At 42.1% G+C, this 24,766-nt stretch overlaps 2 protein-coding genes across 7 annotated transcripts in view; one reads left to right on the top strand and one right to left on the bottom strand.

Moving 5' to 3' along the window:
* The window catches only part of LOC101463953 (septin-9), an 81,579-nt gene that overhangs the window by 18,390 nt on the left and 38,423 nt on the right, over positions 1 to 24,766 (top strand). For 2 of the 6 annotated variants that reach the window (XM_004558417.4, XM_004558421.3), the window contains one exon: positions 13,937 to 14,653. In XM_004558417.4, coding sequence (XP_004558474.1) covers positions 13,937 to 14,653 — 717 coding nt within the window. The other 4 variants (XM_004558418.5, XM_004558419.3, XM_004558422.2 and 1 more) reach the window with 4 other exon arrangements.
* On the bottom strand, positions 20,916 to 24,355 carry LOC101463658 (uncharacterized). Its single transcript, XM_004558416.5, has 2 exons — positions 24,204 to 24,355; positions 20,916 to 23,293 (listed from the first exon to the last, which is right to left on the bottom strand). The coding sequence occupies exon 2, from the start codon at positions 23,290 to 23,292 to the stop codon at positions 21,811 to 21,813; it is 1,482 nt and encodes a 493-aa protein (XP_004558473.2). The 5' UTR covers position 23,293; positions 24,204 to 24,355; the 3' UTR covers positions 20,916 to 21,810.

The following is a 24,766-nucleotide window of genomic DNA, read 5'->3' as shown; positions in this document are numbered from 1 at the left end:
CTGCTCTCTGTATTTACCGAGCCATCACCCCACCAGCCCCATGTGCAGTCACATATACAGGCTGTGCACACTGCAGAGAAAACCACAGAGTTGTTTTTTAGAGTGGGGGGGTTCCCTCGCATGTGTGCGTGTATTTTCCAACAGGTGCTGCTTTTGATTAAAGGTCGGGGAGCCTGGCCGGGTGCTGATGTTTAACATTTTGGTTAAGGGGCAGCTGCCATCACTACAGCTGTGCTTTTACTTTACATGAAGTCACTTCGCCATCTCTGGGGCCACAGGCTCCGTGTGCACATGTGCACGTGTGCATCTGTGTGTTTTAATGTGGCAACCTTTACAGATTCTTACTGTGTGTGTGTGTGTGTGTGCACCGTCACACATTCTCACTCTGATGCCTTCCCATGCCATTCATTCCCACTTTTAGCTAAAAGCACTCTTCCAGTGGGGTTTACTGCTTTTTTCCTAACACTGCTGACAGATATCTTCCTGCTTTCTAGTTTCCAATAAAGCCGTGGGGGGTTCACTGTCACTCCACATCTCCCTTTTTCCCTCTCTCTCTCTTTACATATTTATATATATTTTCCCCTCGCTGCCTGAGAGGGAGAGAGAACAAGCACACCTTTCCCCACCTTTCTCCCCCTCTCAAGCCCCGAGCCAGGTACAGCTGCTTATTATGGGGGTTGCCATGTAAACAGAGTTGCAGTAACTAGACAGAAGCATCCAAAAAATACAGACAAATGAGCACACGCGATCAATGCAAGCAAGGCACCGACTTTACCTCTTCCAGATGGCTTGTTTGATGCAGTCTGACTCATGGGCGACTTGTCTGCATTGAGGCCGACAAAGCTTTTCTGTTGTTATACAGTGAACTCAGCAGGAAGCCAGAGCTTCCTCTGTATCTGGTACTGGAAATGTTTGAAATAACAACTGACACAAGCTGAAAGAAACACTGATCATTATTCACGCATCGAAGCTGGTACGAGGGGTTTAGGAACGGCTTTGAAAACATGCCATCTGTAGAAAAAAAGTTAACAAAGCTGCAGTCATCAATGATGTTAAGGTGCATTCTTGAATCCTCCTGATGAGTGTGGCTTTGCTTACTATTGAAATTGTTATTGGAGTTTTATCTCAGATTTGAACTTTCAGGGCATCTTTACCACTCACCAGACTACAGAGGAGCGTATCTCAGTCTGCTGTTGCCCTGGCATCGCCCCAGCAACTGCCTCGCCAAGCTGGCATCTGTTTATAGAAGCAATCGTCTTCTCCTCCCACTGGGCTCCACTCATTTTTCAGCTCCTCCAAGGACAGGACCCTCTTTAGCGTGGTGGTGGTCTGGGTTTCTTTAAGCGACAGACTCTTTGTCTTCTTGCTGCAGTGCAACATTTCATTAACAGCTCGCTATTCAAATGTATTACAGTTCAAAAATGTACAGAAGGCCCGAAGGCTCAGTTCCTAATTATTGCTGTTTTTTTAGGAGTTTTTTTTTTTTTTTTACAACAAATACGCAGCTCTGCCAAGACTAACTTGATGATTTAATTATTCTGTGGAAAATAATGCACATGTTTATGACTGATTAATGAAAAACATCATCTTTGCTCATAACACAATGCCACGTTTACTAGAAAGAAGAGGCGCTGTGGCTGAATTGACACCACAGGAGGCCCCAAAGCTTGCACCGATATCTGGAAACAACATGTCCTTGTAAAAACTTCCAGTCACACACACACACACCCACACACACTCACACACACCCACACACACTCACGCATACACACATTTGGGCTACCACATACCATATCCAAGGCATATGTTGTGCAAAAAAGCAGATAAAAATGATTCTCAGTGCTCTGCATGTGCTGAGCGCGAGTGCACGATTGCTATGATGTGAATGAAGTTCTCTAAAGGGCGAAAAGCATTCCCCTCTTCACCCAGTGTGACAGTTGTTACAGCAGATTGGATTAGAGCTGTCTGGGCTTGCTGGGGCTTGCAAGGATATGTGGTGGAAGGAAGTGTGCATTGCTGTGTGTGTGTGTGTGTGTGTCTTTCTAGCTTTGTGTGAACATTTGTTTTTCTTCACTTTTTGCTTAAAACCATTGTGATAATCACTTGATTTCAGGGTTTTGTGTAGAATCGGGGTGTAGCTCACAGTGAGGTTTGGGTATGGGGTTGTTAAAAGTCAAGGTGAGGGGTAAGTGTCCTCACACTTATACAAAGCTGCTACGGCGACAGGCCTGGGCGCTGTGCTGAGTGTGCATGCATGTTCGTGGTTTTGCATGCATCAGCTGTGCGCGTATTAGTCATCTGTGTGTGCGTGCATGTGTGTGTGTGCACAGAAAGGCTCAGTGTGTATTTTTATGCCAGGTTGAGTAGAAATCCACTACACACATGCTGGGCAGGATTAGCTGTGTGGGTGGAGGGTGTGTCCCGAGCAGGATTCTCCTCGTGTCTCCATCTTTATTTGTTCCCAGATTATGTTACCGGGTGCTATAGTGACTGGTATAGTGACACGTTTTATTTATAAGTACAACGCTGACCTCTGCTGGAGGAAGTGATACACAATTGAGACATTGTAGGGTTCATATCTCCAGGAAAACACACTTCAAGTAAACATATTTAGGTGTATTTATAGGCTAAGTGTGTGGGGCGGTAGTAAGACGAGAACAACCCCTATGAAACTTGTGAGTAAGGCAGTGATTCTGATTCCGTTCATCTGGGCAAAAACCAAAAATTAAAAATTGAAGCTTTTGAAAACATGTCCCACAATTTTCAAGTTCTCTGTATTAACCAAAATTATTCGCTGACATTTTTCCGGTTACATAATTGTTTTCATGGTTCACTGGGGGAGGGGGGGGGGGACGTGGAGATTAACCACAGACTGCAGGTTTTGGTACAGTAAAGCGCCGTATTTATTTTCACAATCAGCGTGTTTAGTGTGTGTTTGGCCACTCGTGCACATCTGTGTTTATGGCGAGGTAAACACGCTTAAATCAACAGAAAATGCAAACTTTGATTCTAGTGTAAGCAACCAATTGGCTTTCCAGATAAATCACACGCCGGGCAGAAACTGCTGGGGGGGTTGAGGGGGCCTCTTAACGTCTCCTGCCCCTTTACGCTCTGAAAAAATTTACTGCCGTTTAGATCCTAATCATTTTTGCTTCAGCTGTTGTCTCTAAGGGCTGCCTCTTTACTTTACAAGCACAACATCCGTGCAGATTGGAAAGAGTTATGAGCCTTATGAGAAAAGATCCTCTCAGCACACACACACACACACACACATAACTATAATACTTTTGGTGTTTATTGTCTTCACTAATGAATGGTTGCGAGGCCAGCAGCAGTGTTTTCTCACCGCAGGCCTGTGGCTGAGCAGTTGCCTGAGGGTGTGATAGCATTGTGGAGTAACTCTAGTTTACACAAAAGGTAACTGCATTCGCAGCAAGCTGTCAGTTTAGGCGGCAGCGCTTTACTAGAAAAACATTTCCAAGACACTCTAGTAAACTAACTGCGACTGTGCGCAGTCATTCTTAACATGCATTCATCCACATGCCCCTAAATGCCACATCCGCTCGCTTCTTCTCCCCCTGGTCCCGTGCATGCACAGAGCAACACACACGATCACACTGACCAGCGCCCCTGCCCACCCGTCCCACAGAGAGCCTCATTCACATGGTCATTAAGTCATTAGGGTACTTATTTATTGATGTCTGCCTCCAGAGTGACTGAGCATGTCAGACGACCTACAAACTGCCTGCGTGGGCCCGTCCTGACCATATTAGTCCATTGTGTGGTTGTGTCTTCGCTCTTGGGTCGTTCATGTGTCGTCTGCAAGCTTTCGCTCCAGGACTGGACGTAGAGCTCATCTTTCCTATACACTGAGCGAGCTACGTGTTTGCAGGATGCTGCTCTAATGGCTTCCAACCCTTTCAGAGCCTCCAAAGGCCCTTCAGTGTGCTGCCCGGAGCGTGTGAGTCATGTGATCGGGCCTGTAGGAAGTGCGTTTTGAACGTTGGTGTGTGAATAATTCGACTTGCCCGGTCGAAAATGAGAGGGTTCGCAGAGAAGAGGCAAGCCAGAGAGAGGAGGGCTGCAGAAGGGGAGGGAGATAGGGAAGGAAGAGGAGGAGGAGGGGGGAGGGAGGGAAGGCAGTGAGCTGCAGAGAGAGAGAGAGGGAGGGAGAGAGCGGGAGGGTGGGGGGTTGTCATTGGTTGCTCATTCCAAACTCTGGAAGTTGAGAAGGAGGAGAAGAGAAAAATAAGTTGCTGCTTTAAGAAAGAGAGGAGAGATAGGACAGGCAGAGCGTTTTGGATCTGTGACCTGCCTGGTGTGTGTGTGTGTGTGTGTGTGTGTGTGTGCATATATATGTGTGTGTTTTTCTTTTCTTTTTTTTTCTCCTTCCCCACCTCTCCCTTACTCGGGCTCCTAATTTGGGATTTGTTTAAAAGCGGGACTGCGCCGTAGGAAGACTTTTCCTTGCTAGGGAAAGGGAACCCTGCTCCCTCTCTCTCTCTCTCTCTCTCTCGCATTTATTACACACACGCACAAACACACTTGACGCCCAAAATGTCTGATTCCACTGTCAACGCTCACTTGGAAGGGATCATATCAGACTTTGAAGGTCAGTTTGTTTCTCTCATGTGCTCTGCTGATTCTTCTTCTTCTTCTCCTTGTCACTGTGGAGTGAGGCTCTCTGTAACCCTGCCATGAGGACACTATAGATCATTTCCACATGTTTGATTGGAGCCCAGCGCATCTGGAAAAATGGAGGGTGTTGTGAGGGCTTTGTTGACGTCTGCGGTGAGCTGTGGTGTTTTTTTAGGGGAGGGGGGAGTGAAATTTGTGAAAGTGTTGCTGCTTTTTAAACTGCTCTTAAACTTTTGTCGTGAGACGTGTTGAGCGAGTGTGTTTTATTCTGAAGTGTGAGAGAGAAATTTGTGCTTTTAAAGTAACTGATTTTTTTTTCTCTTGCTTCACTTTACAACAAACCCGTGTGACAGAAAAGGCAAAAAATGAAACTATATTTTAAGCGCTCAGGAAGCACGAATTGACCGTACGGCTGCGAGGTGAACACCTGGACCACCTCCCCCCTCTTCCTTTTCATCTCTCTGCCCCTGGCACACAGATTCCCCCTGTCATCTCTCCCCTCCCACTCGTCCTCTGGCTGTGCTTCCCCTTTCCCTCTCTCAGCAGCTTGTCCATTCACAGCTCCCTCTCCTCTTCCCCTTTTCGCCTAACCGGTGGTGGTTACAAGAGGGATGGGTGAGGCAGGCCGACATCTCTCCCCCACGAAACCGTTTGCCTGTCTCACTAGATGCCTCCTGTCTCACAGCCATCAGGAACGCATCCACACTTGTCCAGAGCTGCGTCTCTGTCAACACGAGTTTGCTCGTGGTATGTCCTGGGAATCTCTCTGCCGCGCTCTCTTCCTGTCTTTAGGTCTTTAAACCACCGGCTTACACAGTGCAACCGAGCGGAAAGATAAGTGGCGTTCAGAAAACAAGAGGTGTGCTCCAACCATGTAGCTCGAAGTCATGCTTTCAGACGGTCCTCGCTCATGTGTAACACCAGTATAATGGCCTACTGTTGGGGTTGTCAGTGGTGCATGTGTGTGTGTTGTCCGTGGTTGGGCTAACTGTGTGGTAATACCTTTGTGTCACCACCATGCCCCGTGATGTATTGCTCTGTGTGGCTCATTGAGCACAGCATGGCACCGATGCAGCACGGGAGTCCTGTGGGAGCCGATATGTATCAGGGTTGGAAAAAAAATAACTACAAGTTCTCCTCTTACTGTAAGTGATAAGATTTCATTATAATGAGCTCATTTGTTGGTACATTTTTTAACATTGTACTTCACTTGAGAACAGCTTTTGGGCAGTCTGCAATCAAAGGGGTTTTGATTTTAAATTTGCTGTAAGAGGAACTTTTAAAATCATAAGCAAGGAAACTTTAGACACAGGCATCTCCCCCTTAAAGGTTAGATGATGCTTTTGTCACAAACTCTCCTTAAAGCCAGACTCTGTGACTTTAGAGAGAAAAAGTAACACACTTCTCTGACTGAAAAGATGAATTTTAAAAGCAACACAACACACCCTTTATTCCCTGAGGGGAGTTTAGCTGCCTCAACTTTACTTGGACCAGTGAGATCGAGTCAGCTAGTTTTATTTTAGCATAGTATATTACACCCCGCTTGTATCTTGTAGCCACAGTTTTAGCCTCCCCTGTCTCAGGTTTTACATCATTTTATGATACAAAGACCAGCAGTGGTAGTTTATTACTGTGTAATAAGAGTCTGTTGCCTTTTCTGTAATCTAAAGTGGCACGTGGTGAATGGTGTGCTGCAAGAACTTTTCACTGTAAGCCTCCAAAACAGGCCTGCATCCAAGCTTTTGGTCTTTTCCGGTTAAAAGACACAAGGCTGGGAATGTTTAGGATTTAGGTCAGTTGGGGGTGATTTTAACCACCACAGATCACACCTACAAAGATTGGAAGAAGTTTGGAAAGCTTGCATTTTTCATAGTGATTTCACATCTCTGATTGGGTTTGGACCCATCTTTCCTGGGTTCAGACCTTAAATGCATCCATTGCACTGACTGGTACTGTGACATGAATCAGGAATTTCTCGGTTAAAAGACAGTCAGCCAGTTTAACAGCCAAGTAGTTAGCCAATCGACATGACTAACGCTGTTGTTGAGCTGTTCAAAAGTGTTGCAAGAGGTTTGGGGGAAATCAAACATGCTTTTCTACAGAAAACAGAGTTGAGACGACGTCAAGACTGAACATGGGAACAAAGTGTAATGAGCGCTGTAATAATAGGTTAACTTTACTTTATCTTATGTCAAATATGCTAATTATTAATATGCTGACAAACCCCAGTGCTCTGAGATACCATCTTCGGATTATGTTCTTTGCTTGGATGGGATGGAAAAAGAGTTTGCGCTGTGTAATCCGGACAGTAACAAGAACGTTATATGTATCAGTGTGTGTATCTGCCATGTCACTGGTGCTGGACAGTGAGTGTGATTCAGCCTGCCACGCCCTCGGCTGATGACACCATTGAGAGGCTGAAACAGACAGAGGAGAGGATTTACTCGCCCCTGAGGCTGGTGACCTCAGCTGTGACCTCAGCCTCCCTAACTGACATAGATCATTGACCGGGCCACTGGGCTCCTCTTCTGCGAGCAGATGGAGCACATGCACACAAACAGACACACTTTCAATTCAGGGTCATCGCAAGAGATCTGTGCTGTCTTTTCTCTTGGGAAAAGTTGGCTATTTTTCTGTCTCATAGCCAGATATACCGTGATTTAGCGATTTCTGTCTACTACTCTTGTCTCTCTGCATCTCCAAACTGCATGTTAAGGGCATTTGCTTGTCCAATGAGAGGAAATTCCACAGGAGTACATTTCTGCGGTGGGTGAAAATGTCGGGGTAGGCCGGAGAGGAGGAGTGGATCAGAGCACAGCCAGGTTTCTTTTTTTTGTGCATGGGGCCCAGCCTGCATGGCACTTTCTTTTTGTTTTGACAGTCGGTGATAAGACAAAGGAAAATCTTATCTCGAGCTAAGAAAGCAGGCTTTTATAAACAACTGAAAGAAAAGCCTATAGATATATAGTATGCCTGGTATGTAATACAAAAAAAAGGTTAACATTTACAGAATTCTTGGGCTTCGTAGTCTCTGTTTCATCGTCTGTGCGGCAGTTTTAACAATCTGTTTCTAAATGAGGCGGCCCACCTTGTTCTGTGGGATAATTCTCGTTAATGGTGACAGAAAGAAATCCGACGAGGAATCATAGCAGGAACTTAAATGCCTGTCAAAATGAAAACAGTCATTATACAGTAAGCCAACTGCCAATTACATGTGGCTTTGGATTTTTTCAGGAACCGTGTTAGTTGGTGCTCTGTAGCCAGCAAAGCGTTGAAACTGTGCTACAAAGAAACAGATACTGTATGCTGGGCTAGTACGATATTGATTGCAAGCATTAAAGCTCAGTAGACACACTAAACAGAGAGTGTGTGAGAGGAAGGAAGTAACTTTCTGACAAAAGGCTGATGAGCCACCCTCAGGAGTCCCCATCCTTATCAGCACTATCAGGCTGCTCTGTATTCACCAGCTCCAACAGGTTTCCTGCTAATGACGCCAACTGCAGGGGTGCTGCTGGAAGCCACAGAGGGTCACTCTGCAGAGTGAACACAGCAGGTCTTTGTTAAGTTTTAAAACTAATCCTAGTTTTTTGTCCCTCCCAGTTGGACATGACGAGTAAAAAAGCTGCACCTATTCCAACCCCGGGCAAGATCCGAGAGTTATGAACACACTCCATGCTACAGCTAAAAACAGCTAGTCTTCGATGAAAGATTTTCTTTGACTAAAATGTTTTTTTTTCCTGTAAGGGAATGAATAATGTCTTTGACTGAGATTCGTTAAGGACCAAATGATCCTATGCCAGCTCTTTCAAAGAAACATTTTGACCTGCAGGCCACCCTGTCTTTAAGAGAGGAGTGCAAAACTCAAGTGCTCGAAAACAGTGCTGTAAATAAAAAATGGGCATGGACAGCAGAATTCACTGTAACTCGTTTGTGTAGGCGTTTGGCTTTGCAGAGTGAAGGGTTATTTATATGCAACCTACAGACATGTGCTTACATACAGCTGTTAATAAAACAAAAGAAAAACAACAGCATGCAATGCTGATTGGTTAAAAAATGTGCAGAAGGATGCTATATGTCCCTCAATGTTATCTGCATCTTAGACATTGGGGGCAGGTGGATGAGCATTACTGTTCAGCAGCTGGCTTGTGTCCAGCTGATTCAGCCTTCCTACCACTCCCTGCGAGGGGATGGAGGTACTTGTTGGTTCTGGGGCAACAACCATAGGTTTTTCCATACTCTTGGTTTACGTATCTATGTATTTTATGCAGTTTTTCTTACCAGGGTGGTTGGGGATTCATGATTATTTGTCCTGTTATTACATGCATTACTTGGCTGAAAGATGAGCAAAAACACAAGCAAGACTATCCTACACTGTCTTTTCTTATATATATGCTGCCTCTGGTGACAGTAAAAACTACAAGATGTACATAAATGATGGTCTGTAAAACTGTGTAGGACCGATGCACGGCCATGCTGCCCCTTAATGTCACCCAGCGTTTGGCATTTTGAAGCATTTACTTTAACACTTTTGTAGTTTCCATCTTGTTCTTTTGGAGCCAACAGTGACCAAATTTGGATGAGATGGGGGACTGTGAAATTTGGCAACTGTGGCTCAGATGATAGAGCAGGCTGTCTACCAATTGAAAGGTCGTTCCCAAACTCCTTCAGTTCACATTACCAAAGTTGAATGTGTGTTTTATTGGGTGAATGAGACTTGCGGTACAAATCAAGGCTTTGATGATCACCTGCATAGAAAGACTATAAAATCCTGGTTCATATACCATTTACGTTGTGCCACTTGAAGAATTGGTTAACAAGCTGGGTGTGTGTCTGTACGGGGATATCACATCGATACATACATGCCCAAGTGGCGTAGTGGTTATCATGTTTGCCTGTTACGCCAAAGATCCCTGGTGAAAGACTGAGAGGAGATAGAAACCCAGCCTCGGGGAGGTGGAAGTTAGTGTACTCTTAGTGCCGGTCTCAGGGCCTCCCATGGTGGGAAGGTTGCATCAGGCCGGACATCCGGCGCAAAATCTGTGCCAAATCAAACATGAAGGTTTATCTGCTGTGGCTTCCCCTTGGGAAATAAGAGAGCAGTATCTAGTGCGAAGTAACAGGCTGCTAAAATATCTCTAAAGTTGAATCTAATGTTGTAAATTCTGCTTTAAAGTTGTAAAACTATAGACCTCAGACCTGGCTGCAGCATTCGTATCCACTCATTGTCAGCGTAACAGCACTCCGGTTTGACATTACTGAGCAGCTCCATTAACACAATGGGATGTGCCTGACTAGTTGAATATGTTTAAAGTTAGTTAAATATCTCACATGCTACATTTGCATGGAGCCAAGTATTGCTATTGTAGTTGGTTTAAACACCTCAGTAGGACTAGAAAGGTCCAAGCCAAGTAAAATTTCAGGGGAATAAGTGTAACTGATCACATGAAAATTGTAACAGGTAAACAGTTTAACCTGATTTGTCTTTCTTTGGCTGTGTTCTTTCTGCATATGGCAACCTCTGCAAGCTGAAAATTTGGTCTTTGATAACACTGCTTAAGTAGAATAAATACCTGCAACTTCTTCTTGGAACAGGTGATAGATTTCCACCTTCAGGGAGATGATCGTGAAGAAGATAAGATAAGGAAGGTGACCTTATCTTGTGGTGGAAGATGACTGCAGGCCATACTCATCACTTTTTTACGTGCTTTTCTACTTGAATGCGTTGGCACATGAGCGTGTTCAGCTCAAATCCCAATAAGCTGACCCAATCAGAACAATGTCAGGGAGAATGAAAAATATATATAACTGGATTCTTTTTGATGACCTCAGCTGTGTTTCCTGTGACTTCACAAAAAAAGTCTTCAGTTGAAATAAAGTAAATATTGTTTTTGCATTAGCAGGATCTTAATTCGGCAGGAAACAAGGACAGGGACTGCGGGAAGCTGCTGAGAATTGCTAGCAGACCAAACCACCAACTCTTCTGCAGCAACTCTATGATAAAGTAGACAGTACATGCACAGATACAAGGATTATAACTTACCCTAAAGCATGCTGGTACTTTGTCATGTGACTGTCTGTTTGGAGGTATGCTGGTGCTCTAATTAGGTTTTGTCAGCTTGCTCACTGTCAACCTCCAGATGACCAAACTACCTCTCGCTGACCTGTCCAGCTCATCCGCTGTCACGCTCAGAGATGCGTATCGAATGTGGTCCTCATTCGGTACATGCTATGCTAGAGGAGAAGCGTCATGTGATTTTTCTGGCAGCTTAACTATGTTTCAGTGCACTACATGGATCCAGCCCATGTCTGACCGAGTGTCGGGTGGAAAACATCACGCTTAGCTCAGTGTCTTCCTTATTTGGCAGTTAAGGTTGTGAGAAGGGTTTCCAAGATTAATAGGACTCAGAAACCTGCTTCAAATTCAGCTCAAATGAGAGGTAAAAAGAAGGGGTTGCATTTTGTTCCCCGTTGGGGCTTATCAGTCAATATCTTTGCTTCGTTGGAAGGTATGTGATCAATGCTATCGCCTCAGAGCAGCAGCAGCTTGAAGCCATCACGCATAGGAATACAGCTAAAAACGTCACACGCGCTCAACGCCGTTCATGTGTAAACATGCAGGCACATAAGGAGTCACTGAGACATGCAGAAGTAATGGTGCCATCGTCTTCACACCAAAAAAAGGGATTAATCCCCACTGACCGTCAAAACAACAAAAAAAAAACCCAGTTGTGTTTGCTTTACTTTAAACACACACGCACGCGCACATGCATGCACATCCAGTGAGAGATAACGCAGAGTAACTCAGCTGACAAGGCCACTGTCTCCACAGTGTCTGTGAGGACGTCACTGCGTTGGCTTTGTGTCACCACAGAGCGCACTTTCAGCGCCATTTCAGGCAAACGGGTCATTACTGTTTATCAAACCAGCAGCCAGATGCAGTTTTAAGTCATCTTTGGCGTCTATTTTGTGCTTACTTTTACTCCTCGGCCTCTATAAACAGAGCGAGTCATGTCCACTAAATTAGCCGCTTCGTTAATGGTTCCCCTCCTTTCCATTTCTGACAAGAAATTCCCACCGCATTCGATTAATTTTAGTATAACTTCAGTGTGACTAGTGTGCCATCTGTGTGCTTGTACTTAAAGAAGAACATCAGGCATTGCTACCCTTGCTTCTGAGAACATTTCAAAGGCCAGTTTTCTCATTATTTCTACACAAAGAGCTTGTTGTCAGACACAGATGAAATGATCGCAGCGATGTATATTTCATGCTTTAGCAACTCAAAAGGTCATTACCGTTGCAGACGACCAGCTAACCCAGCACCTCGTGGTGGGCAGTGTTATTTGTTAGTTTCTTCTCGGTACACGCTGTGATATCAGACACAGAAACCTGCAGAAACATATCGAGGATGTGGAAACACTGAGTTGGGGGAAAGAGAGGATTCTCCCATGCTGGTACTTGGCTCGTCAGCTTTGAAACACGCCAGATGCCTGATCGGGCTCGGGTGTTTATCTGGGACAGGGGCTGTGTTGGTCCAGATTTTAGTGGCTGCTCTTGTCTCTGGGCCGAGCTGAGGTGAGCCAGGTGTCACCATCGACATCTGACATGCAGCTCACTGCAGTGAGGAAAAAAATGCAATTTATCAACCAGTAACAACACAGCTGCTGGTGAAATACTGACTCATTCAAAAGATATGGAAGGGGCTTACTAGTTTGTCAATATACACATTTGGATTTTTCAGAGCAACTTTTGCTCTGTAGCCTTCCTCATCTTTGTTTTCAGGAGCCAGAATTGACTATATTTAGAAAAGAGACTGATGTGCTAAGTCATTGCATAGCTACCAAACTGCCTGTATAGTCACATATTTTATTTGTACAACATTTTTATTTACTTATTTTTATTTTATTCGTATGATTTTCTAATATATGTCTTATTGACTTTTTCTTTCTGACCCTTTTGTTGCTGTAACGTGTCTATACCATTAAAATGCTAAAATTCCACTCACCAAAGCAGGATCCAAGTTTCTTTGGCATCTTTTCTTGAACTAACAAAACTTCAAAACATATTACTTGCTAAATTCAAAGTAGTCCAAAGGTTCCGAGGCTTAGTTTGGTGTAGAATAAATGGTAATATAACATAAAGTAGATATAAGAAAATATTTCTATATTTTATTGTTAGTTTATTAGTGAGAGTTTTGTTTTAAATAGATCCTTTAATAAAATCTATGGAAGCTTATTTTGACTACTGGGGAAAAATACAAGTAAATCAAAATTTCAGGTTATTATATCAGTATTTCGACTTACTAATTCAAACTTCTAAGAAAATCATTGTAAATTGGGAAAAGTTTTATTATGTAAAATAAAAAAATAAATGCAAATTCCAATATGAATTTTGAGATAATAGCAAAAGGAAATTTTCCCTATGGCAAAAATAAAATAAAAAATAAATAAATTACAAAATCTTGATACTTCCGGTAGAACATACGTCAACGCTTCAGAATTAAGTGTCACGTGATCAATCTGGGCTCTGACGACGTCATCCTGATACGCTGTTCTGGCTACAGGTGCGCGAGGCTCGCAAGAGATGTGTAGGTAGCCGGTTAAACTGAACTCTTTCCTTTCAGTGGCTGGGTGTGAGTGGAAAGCTCGGCAATCCTATTAAAACGTGCTTGGTGGGGAAAAAGAAGTATCTTTATCGAGTGAATTAAACGCCATGTTATCGCGCTATATGAAGCGTGTCAAGTCGAGTAAGATGAGTTTCTTCTGGATTTTCTTTATTTCATTTCAGTGGTTTGTTAGCTAACCAACTCGTTAGCTGATATCCTTAACATTGCGCGCTGCATTTCGTTTAATAACTTATATGTTTCCGATAAAATTGATTATTTTCTCTATAGGTTATTGTTCAGCATGTGTTTTTGCTATTATTGTTTAAACCTTTGTTAAAGTGGTAAACCTGAGGACTTCCAGGCCTCTAGAGCCTCTGGTTTTTCTGCAGTTTCCCCAGAACATTTCAGCTTCAAAGAAAAATGTAATGAGTATTTGAAATAAAATTTATGGTCTAAAACTAGGCCATTAAGTACCAGAAATGGATGTAGGCTCTATAGAGTCCTGCTACAGGGTTGGAGAGGAAGTGATGAGCATTATTGTGTCCTCTGGCTCTCATGTTTTCTTCTTTATTTGTGCTTTTACTTTCTTTTTGCTCCATATGATAACACTGTAATGGTGCAACAGTGATTTAAGTCCATATCTGTCAGCTCAGGCTGTTGTTTCTTATGTAACCATGTTTGTTGTTTGTCTTTCAGCGCTGAAACGCTCGTTTGAGGTGGAGGAAGCGGATACATCCACACACCCATCGCCCCTGACTCGCCGGACCACCAACCCCCTCCGCTCATCCACCTCCTCCACATCCAGCCAGCGGAGCTACGACTTGAGCTCCCGCAACTCTGATTACTCCTCCACCAGATCTTCACCCTCTGAGTCCTCCAGTCTACGCTCCCCGAAGACCGGCATGAGGCGCATTGAGTTGTCAGGGGGTCGTAATGCTGATACAGCCTCTTCCCGCCGTGCCGAGATGTCCATTGAAGTCTCCTCCAAGCAGATAGATAGCTCGCCCAGTGCCGGCATCACCCGCTTTGGGCTCAAACGGCCGGAGGTCAGCCTGAGCAACAGGAGCACCTCCCTGGAGAGCTCCTCCAATTCCTTCTCAAGCACCAGTAGCAGGCGAGGGGAGCTGAACATGACGAGGACCCACGAGCCACCCGCCCCTCCCCGGAGGATCGACTCCCAGATGGCCTCAACCCCGGTGTCTAGGATCCCCGAGCCTCCCCAGAGAAGGGCGGAACCCCCGTCGCCCAACCTTAGCCCAGTTGATGTGGCCTTCAAGAGGCCAGAGGTTCCTGTGGAGAACAACGGCCACCAGCCGCCTGCACCCGTCACCCCCCTGCCTTCACCTGCAGAGCACCGGGTGGAGAGGGTGCAGTCGCCTGTCACAGAGGCGTCCGCAAGCCGACCAGCAGACAGTGAGTACCTGCTCAGTTGGGCTTGTTTTCCAAACTAACCCCTGTGTATGATTTATAGAAGTAAACTCCTCAGTGAGATCAAACAGTTTGTTTCTGATTTCTTTGTTTGTTTGAAAGCGCCACCATATCTGATTTTCACTTGTTTCTTCCGCTTGACTGTTTCTTCTTAATTTTATCTTGCAACACACTCATAGTCATGTTAAGAGGAGGCATACAGCTCACAGTCCTTGTGAGCTTGTCATTATAGACTATCTAAATGTAGGTCAGCGAGGGTGATGATGAGAATCCCAGAGCTTCTCCCAGGACAGCGGTTACAAGAAAAGACTCAGGCAAGCGGTTGAATATGTTGGCTCTCCCTGAACTTAAGTTAAAAACTTATAGCACTCACAGTCTGGTTGAAGCCTTTGTAAGTTCAGACAAGCAGGCAGTTGTAGTTAATTTGGTCTGTTATTTTTATAAGATGCATGTGACGCGGGAGGAAGTCTGGTAGCCGCTGTTTTTTGACCTTTGCGTGCGGTTTGTGATTTCTTCTCCTTTTTTTTTTCTTCTGTGTATTCTCTGGATTTTTGTGACATAAACTCAGTAGGATATTTGCGCAAGTGAATTTATCCCTGTCTAGACCACTCAGAGGCTTTACTTTTCACCCACAGCTGACTAACCTCTCAGATGTGGTACAGGGATGATGCCAAGCCCAAACTCGAGCGTCAGATGTTTTTCTAGTAACTTGTGCCTTTAAGTATTGGTTTTACTGAGGGAGAAACAGTCACTTTTTGGACTAACCACTCAACCTGACCAGTTCAAGTGTTTGATGTTGATCATAACATGATTTGATGGAGGACTTTTTAATTTGCTTGACCATTTTTTGAGCAATTGATCAGGGGAAAGTGATGACAGAGGTTGGTTAGGCAGCTCATCCAGCATGTTGGTTCATACCCAAAGATGACACATTACTGCCTTTGAACTTTTTCTTATGTTCTTTTTCTTTCATCACATTATCAGGGAGAATTTAGCGCTACAGTAACACTTTCCCAAAAACTGAATGTGGATTTCCATGAGGCACTTTCTGGATATGCCTCATCATTAATGGATTAATTAAACCTAATGTTTAAGGTTAACCTATGACCTTTTCTTTACTGCCACTCTCAAGTCGAACTGCTCCCCCCCCCCCCCCCGATATGTTTGTTTAACCCTGTGCTTTAATAATAAATGTCAGCCTTTGGAAGTGTCTGTTTTCAGTTTTTGAACTGTCATTGTATGCTTTGTTTTTTTGTTTTTTTTGTTTTGTTTTTGTAATATTCTTCTTGGCTCTTGGTTTAAATGGAAGAAAGCATGTGTATTTGTGCAGGACGTTTTTTGTTTTTCAGTTTATCGCTTATTTTGGTTGTTTGCTTTCCTATCTTGTCTAACTAAAACAGCGCATCGCTATACTGGTATGTGTGTGTGCGCCTTTGCTATCTGGAGAAAGCTGTGCTCATAGGTTGCTGTCACTGCTTAAGTAGCATGCAGGCGTAGGCGGCTGGGAGGTGGTACATTCCAAATCTGGAGGTCATAAAACATTTTACATAAAAATAGAAAGCCTCCAATTTCCACTTTTTTACATGGTGTCTCGCCTGTTTTTGACTCTGTCCACTGTTTTTCCCTTGCAGGCAGCTAGAGATTTATTTTGGTTGTCCTTCTACCTAAAGATATAAAAGACCTTTAAAACTTTTGTTTCTTAGATACCAGCATTGTTGTATCATTCAGCACATGTGCATTCTAATTATGTAAAATAAGCAAGGAAACGGGAGAGGATTAGATCTCAGCTTCTGCCACATTTAGCTCAGATTACACACTTCCTGCTCAGCCATGCATGTGGTGGGAGGCCCTGCAAGAAGCTTGGGAAGCTTCCAGCAGTGAGCAGATAGGAGGCGGAGAAAGAGTCTAGAGTTTGTGGACAAGAAGGAAAGAGAGAGCCAAATGCATGGAGATGTGAAGCGTGGATAGAGACGATGTGCTTCCTGTAGTTTGTCTGCAGGGAGAAAACAATATGAGAAAAGCCCACTTTGGCATCCCGTCATTTGGAAATAAATCTAAACAGTTAGACCACACTGGTTCAACATCGTGCCCAAAACCAGATTTTAATTACCATTTTCTCAACAACTCCACACAGCTTTGATGCAGGCCAAGCATTTGTTTTTGTTGGTAAATATTTTGACTTATTTTGGAAGGGGAAAAGGGGAATGTTTTCAGTTTGTTTACTTCTGTTGCCGCCTAAGTCAGGTCTGCATCCAGTTGGGTGTCAGTGTTTTTTCTGAGACCCATTAGATTATTACTTAAAGCCTCTTCTGATTTATATGAAGTGGGACGTACTCACCTTCGGGTGTCAGCTCATGTATGTACATGCCATGAGTGCATACATTCATCCTTGTGTGGATGACGAGGGTTAAGAATGCCTCACGCCCAGGGGAGAGTGACTGATGGACATGCTGATAGGTGATAAGAAGTTTTGTGGTGGCTGTTCGAGAGCACAGGAGGTAGTAATGACATGCTTTGTGTCGGCTGATTTGTCGCCTGTAACGATGAGCAGCTGTATTCAGTCTCAAGCAGGATGTGATCTCATGTTTACCCACAGAGAGACACACACATGCACACTCATTGTGTACACAGCTCAGTTTCCTGTTCCTGGCCTTGACCTTGATTTGTTTTGTCATGGATGCTGCGATACATGTTGCAGAGTCAGTCAAATAGGCTTTGTTTTGCATAAACTTACTGCAATTTTTTTTTCATATTATTTCCAGATTTAGATTCAGTTTGTGGGTTGGGATGTCTGTTTGCATGCAGTTTCTCCTGCAAGTTTTATTTGCAAAGGGCGTTATGAAAAATATCTGGGAAATTAGTCAGCTGCTCTCACCGTGCATATTAATGAATGATAGCGAGGATTGCCACAACAACAGTAGGCACCTTTTCAGAGAACCAGCTGCTATGGAAAACTTGACAGGAAGTGGGTTTGCTAACACATTTGCAGGACTTAAAATTTGAAATAGTAATCTAAAGAAACTCTGTATGTAGTGGAAGTGTGTTCAGCATGTATGCTTTGCTCCCTGATTCACAAACAGCTCAATGTAAAGGGGCAGTTCAGAAGGTTTCTTTTTTTATTGTCAATGCAGGCATCTTTACATGGACAAAGGGATGATCACAGTTCAAGGCAAGGCAATACAGAGTCTGTCCTATAAATTTGTATCTGCTGCTTATATAGCGCAAAAGAAAATACAGTGAGTATGTGTTTCATGTGGAAGGACTGTGTAAGAAAAAAGAAATACACATAAATGCAATAGAATTCAAACTGTGGATGCAAAACAATGCACCCCTCAGTAATGTGTTTTTGAGGGGGATACTGATTCTAAGTTTAAATATCACATTTATCTGCTGATGATGATGCCTGCAGCCATAAACAAACCACAGAAGTATCTTTACACCGATCTGTTAGAGGTTTTGCGACATAAATTGATATTTAACAATTTAAAACCTGTTGGAGCTCTATGATTAACTAACTATTGCATGCAAAATCATTTTCTATATGGCTCAAAGCCAGTTTCTCCTTACTTTACTGCAATTTCTTGCTGTTGACATACAGCACACAGCTGCGTAGACCTTATATAGGATGTTGATTTATTGGTCTGTTTCTCAGAGAAAACAACAATGGAAGACCAAGGCTTGAAATCCCTTTAAACCTGCTGCTTTGTGATTGTCATACATTAGTTTAGCCACTGTGATGCATACAAACAACAAAATAATATCACCACTGGTATTTCCTGTCTTTTTGCTTTAAAAAATGATAAATAGCATTATTTAAAAATTATAAGTGGTTAAGTAACAATGTTAATCAGTGCATATTACATTTGGTGTATTTTAAATTTTACACCATTCACTTTTATTTTTTATTTTTTTTTTGTGCCTCCGGTCTTCTTTGGATGCCTCACTCTGACAGCAGTGAGTTTGTATAAGTGTCTTTTAAAATGCATTAACTTAATGAGAAGAATTTTCACATCAGATTATGCATAAATACTAGAAAGTTTGAAAGGAGAAAAAGCACAAGAAAAGTTTGAAGATATTCTGTTATCTACTCTTATATAATCTACTGTTTTAGGTTATGTCTGCTGTGTCTTGCCTCCTGCCATTGATTTACTTGCATTTCCTGCTACATTTTTTGGCTTTTCTCAGGCCATCCTCTGCTTTTTAAAGGCAACCTCAGTCCAGCTCATTCACACTACCACAGGTCATTTTAAATTAAACTTAAGTAGTCAAAAACTTCGTAGTACAGGTGTTTAAAAATAAGTTAATAACCTGTGGTTCACAAAGCCATTTTTAGGCCAGAATTAAGTATGTCATACCTTGGCATGATGGCAAGTGAATGCAATTCAGCATTAAAAAAACAGGGCAAGTTATTGTTTTATTTGGCTGGATGCATTCGTTTGTTATGATTGACATTTAGATCTTCCCCCAAAAAATCTAAAATAGAAACATTGTAGAAATATAGATATCTCCATGTCCTGGCTGCACGTCACACATTCATTGTGTAGCATTGAGCTTAACAGCTTGCACTTCAGCAAGCAGCTTGAAAAAAGCTGTTTTGGATGCATGTTTTAAGGCACTAATATTGTGTCGACCTAAATAAAATATAAAATACATAAAACATTGGTTGTAAGAAAATTATCCAGAAAACAACCAATCTCAAGTAATAAGAGCTAATTTATATAAAAACTGATTACCACGCTTAAGTTAAACAAAACTGATTGTCCTGTTATGTCGCTGTCTTATGTTTTGCTTAAGGGATGACACCAGTTCTTAACTGGCCTGAAGACAATTTCTATTTTCATGAAATACTCCGTTTAAAAAAGGCGTTTTAACTGTTGTTTAATGAGCTGTTGAGCCACTGGGAGCCATAGCTACGACACGTTCCATAATACTTACTGCCTGCCTTACAGCTAATGATTTACGTGTTGTAAATGGTGAATATCAAAGGTGTTTTGTTGATTACACCTCTCTAATGCAATCTTTCCATGTGCTATCTTTCCTGAAGAGGTGTGTGTTTATGTAGGTGTGGAGCCAAACACGGAACTTGCAGCATCATGCTGAAATGCATCCCATGCTGTGCACCTGCTCCCTTATTATTAATGAGGTCTCTTGGATTGTGAAGTATTTAACATAATTTCTTCTGCTACTTGCTTGAAACGAAAAAAAAAAAATTCCATTATGTTTCGGTTAACAAAGGAACACAGGAAGGGAACAAAAAACCTGTTGATGCAGTGAGCTCTATTTGCTGATTTTAAGGTTGCTTAAAGATTAACATAGTAATTGAGTGTGAGCTTCATGCACTGGGGCGTGAATTTAGGACAGTAATGACACATTAGGCAGTTTTTGCTTTATTATGTGTTTAGTTTTATGTAATGTGATTGAAAGGATGTACAAAGAGGAAGTATGAAAGTGAATCCACAGCAGCTTTATTTTTGGATATTGGGTGGGTTTTTTGTTGTTTTGTTGCTTTTGTGTGTGTGTGTGTGTGTGTGTGTGTGTGTGTGTGTGTCTGTGTTGTATATATTTTATATAAACACCTATGCGTTTTGAATTTGCATACTTTCATTTACAAAAATGAAACCTGTTAATGTTGTTAGCAAAACTAAATTAACGAATGTGCATGGATTAGGTGTCATTAATCGATTACTGATTCTTCCTAATCCGAATCACCTCAAGTCATAGCAGAAATTGATGCTCTTCTGCTTTCTTCTTACAAAATGGTGGAAGTAGCTGATCAAATGTGTCAGCTTTCAGACTTTTAGAGACGGAACAAATAAGTGTCTGTTTGTCATTAAAACTTGGCTCTGGTCTCTTCACTAGAGAGTTCTTTGTACTACTATTTTTGCAAAGCTGAGCCTGCAACACTTTTAATGATGAGTCATTATCTTATGATCTTTTGGGTCTTGTGTTGGCCCTCTGAGTGCTATCCTCTTTTCACCGCATTAAAACAGTATTTATCTCTTTCACTCAAGCATAAAGGCCTTTTGATAGTTCTGCCTGGGACTTGGCTAGAAACGACGACTTGTGCATGTCACAAGGGATGGAAAGGATTTATCCCTGACCCCCAAAAACGTCTTGTGATTAGAAAAAAGAGAAACACCTGTCTCTGTAATTATGCACATCTAACTTTTAGAAAAAAACTTAGGTTTAACAAACACAATTTTTGAGTCTTTTTCACAGGATGTTCTTCATTAAACTTTAGACCCACTTACAGCTTAACACACATGACATTTATTCATTCAGGCAATTCATATTTTGCAATCTTGTGCAAACAGCTGAGACAGAGGTGCGGCTTGTTTGACTAGATATGCTGGAGCATTGAAAAGCCTTTGCAGGGCAGCACTTTATCATGAACGATAAGGCTGTTACAGAAGACTTTGTACAGTTTTTTAAAATGCATTTACACACTAGGACCTTTAATCCCAGCAGGTGATATCCAGGCCAGTCTATTCTCCGTATAGGCGAGGTCTGCAGGATTTTAGCTTGAACCCTTAAGAGTCAAATCTTAGTGCCACATTGCTGTAAAGGGGTCATCAACATAAGCATGCCATACACAGTTGAAATCAGTCTTTACAAAAAGCATGGCCATTATGTCCGTTTTCCATTAGGTAAAAAAACAAAAAATCAGTCACATTAATCTCGTTACATACATATAAAAAATTCCCCATAGAAATCTTAACTCTGATCCCATGGATTTCTTCCTTTTTCCATAAATGGACATTTAACACTGCTCTGTGATTATGGGCTGATGAATACATTGTTTCTGATTGACTCAAACCCAGTTCATCACTGCTTTACAAAAACGTCTGACCACATGAAGTACAGCACATTAGTACCAGTATCTCTGCAATGAGCTCTTACAGGCTCATGTCTGTTTTCAGCAGAAGACAGCATAGAGATGAAGGACCTGAAATACCTTTACATCTACTACTATATGATTGTTTTTACTAAAAATCTACCTTTAAATATACAGTATGGACATCACTAGTCTGGTATCTTATTTTGCCTTTTTTAATTTAATAAAAATCATTCAGCTATTATTTGAAAGGGCGTATGTACAGGTTAATTTAATATATCTATCTTAAATTTTTTTTTCAATATCTTTATTCCCCCCAGGGTGAGGTTCTTGCTTTCTCAATTTCATCCTGCATAATGAAGCGTGCTTGCACTCCTGGGGCGATTGTCATACCTGACTCGTACTCGTACACATCATAAAACATGTCCTGAAAATCAGTGTTTTCTTTGAATTTTGTTGCCCACTGCCACTGCCACCATTCATGGTTTTTTGTGGCTTTATTTTCAGAGCTATAGAAGCCTACCCACGCCTTTTTAAATTCAGACTTCCAGTTATGGAAAGACTCATTCACTATTAAGCGAGCACAAGCCTTGCCGTCTTTTGCAAAGAGTTGCAGGTTAGCATCATAACCTGGTATTTTCGCAGCTTTGGGGTTTTTAAACTCACTGCCTCTGTCTATCTCATCTCCTAATGATTTCCAGAAGCAACATACAGTCCTGACCTCATGCAGTCGTGCTTGAAGGCCTTCATTCAGGGGTACTGATGTATCATAAATGCCCGACTCTCTGTTCCCAATAGATTTATAAGTGAGAGCGTCCTCTTCCTGATCATTCTTGTAAATTGCCACCATCACACCTTCTTTAAGAAGATGTCTAGGAACATCGCTCCAAATAATTCTGGCATTTCCCTTTTTTCCAGTTGTCACCTTCAGTCTTATCTCATCTCTATGATCCACTTGAATTTGTGCAAACATTCCAACAGGATTATTATGCCTGCTCTCTGGGATATTGATCACAAAATCGGTTTGTGTGTTCCTTCTTGGTGCTGGCTGAGGTCTGTTGTTGCGTTTGTGAGTGGAATATTTCTCCTGGATCACAATAAACAAAAACAGCCCAAGACAAGCAAGCTCACCCCATGTGTTTCTTATCTGCCATAGTTGGGAATCATCAGCACTGCTTCCAAAGCGGTCTCTGAGATACGTCAGTGAGCTCATGTCATTTTCTTCCACAGAAAACTCTCTGATCTCCGTCAGCAGATTGGTAGTCACCTGATATGTATGCTCTGGATTATACCTCGTGCCCTGATTTTCAGATTGCTCATAATGCTGTGTGATATACACTTGATCGATCCTTTGTGAAGTTTGGCGTCCCACGTTCTGCTCTCTGACCCTGAATATGATCCTGTCCCTGTTTCTCGCTGGGTATTCCGCCCGTGGGTGGATGACATAATATGGCATTGGCAGCGATGTTTGTTGATTGATGTTGCCAACAGTGTAGTATCGGTATCCCCTCGGCAGTGGGTCTAACACCCTCTCGTAGTTTCCGTAATGATGTGAGCCGAAGTCTCCACTATTTGGCTCAAAGGTCAGCAGGATGATGTTGTTGTTGTCTATGTCAATTTCATTAGCAAACCAGTGGAGCAACAGGAGGCTGTGTTTGGGCACCGTTTGTCCAAAGTCGATTGACTTTAGGTCACTGATTGAATTCAGTGCCCGTTTTCCAGCTAACACAGAGGTTAGGGTCAGGAGGAGAGCCACACAGCAGCTCGTGATTCTTCCTGTCTTCAACATCCTGTAGAGAGATTTAAGAGTTGGTGGTTTCATTATTCATCTAGACTCTACATCCTCACCTTACACTTGTTCATATTTTGATGATCTTTTTCCTGGTGGTCTTTAAACATTAGACATGTTCATATAAACAGTGAAACAGGTTTTGCCAGTTATCTTTCCTTTGGCTAATCCCATAATGCAGTGTTGCCTTAAGTTAACATGAGGATCGTGTCTCAGTGTGTTTTTCATGAGCCAGATCATTTGGTTAAACAACAGGAGTGCGCTTTCCTGGCTCGTCATTGAGTACAAATTCTGTTTTTGTTTTTGCTTTTTCTTTAAAATTAAGCCAGAAAGTTTTGAACCAAGCTTTATATGTGGGCTCATGAACTACTGGAATTATTGAATTTAACTGCATGAGTAAACCTGAAAATTATTTTTTTTTTTTTTACAAACATGAATTTGAAAACATTAACACCAATGTCTGTATTATTTTTAATACTGAACATACTTGGCTGTTTGCTACAATTCTAATGACAGTGTTCCTCATGCAATGTTTATGATAACTGCCTTTGTCAAATGAATAAATGATCCACAACACAAGCTGCTACAAAGTGCTCTGTAGACTATCAGTGTAATAAAGACCATTAGAACCAGTGAATTGCATAACGTCCTGCTTCAAATAGAGAAAATGATTCTGTGGGTCAATAAAGCTGTAGAAAGTGAGGTAAATATTAATTGTGTGGTTGTCTTTTATGATAAAGGATATATTAGAAGTACATAATGCTACAAAAGACTGTCAATGTTCAATTTTTGTACCTTGCTACATACAATACTAAAATAACGTGAGAAGCAGAGAAGCCTTCACAAATAAAATCTAGAGTTAATCAGTCATAAATTCATTCAAAATCCCACCAAAAAGTAAGAGGACTTACCTGCGTTAGTCTGTTGCTGTCATGTGTCTGAGCTCTTTGTTTGTGTAGGAGCAGAGGTAACTCCCTTTAGGTTGCTGTTTCCGTGTAAATGAAACCAAAGCAGCCAGCAAGGCTGGTACTAACAGGAAGTTGTCTGCATGAAACCACCTCCTGTAATAGCGAGCAACAGAATACTGTTTCAGCATTTTAGCTGGGTTTACAGCCACGCTTCTAGATACAAACACTGATTATTTGTCATTTTTAAGAGCAGGTTTAGGATGAAGTGTGTGACTGTTGGGAGAGCGACTGAGACAAATTTGGTTAAATATTAGTCAGTATTGCCTGAAGCCTTATCAAGTCTATCAGGTCTTTGTAAGTACTTTTCTATGCATGTGTCACAACTCTTGACCGCCTAGAGTGGATTGAAATACTTGCACGTCAGTGTCTTAATTTTTATTCACTTTTTTAAATATATGTATGTGTATGTGGAATACTAGCCTCAAACACTTGACTTCTTTTTTTTTTTTTTTTTTTTTTTTTCCCTTTTTTGGTCGTTTGCCATCATTAGGCAACAGAAAGAGTCA

The sequence above is a fragment of the Maylandia zebra genome, linkage group LG4 (assembly GCF_041146795.1).
Source record: "Maylandia zebra isolate NMK-2024a linkage group LG4, Mzebra_GT3a, whole genome shotgun sequence".
NCBI lineage: Eukaryota > Metazoa > Chordata > Actinopteri > Cichliformes > Cichlidae > Maylandia > Maylandia zebra.
The sequence above is the reverse complement of the archived record's forward strand: the minus strand, read 5'-3'. Positions and strand labels throughout refer to the sequence as shown.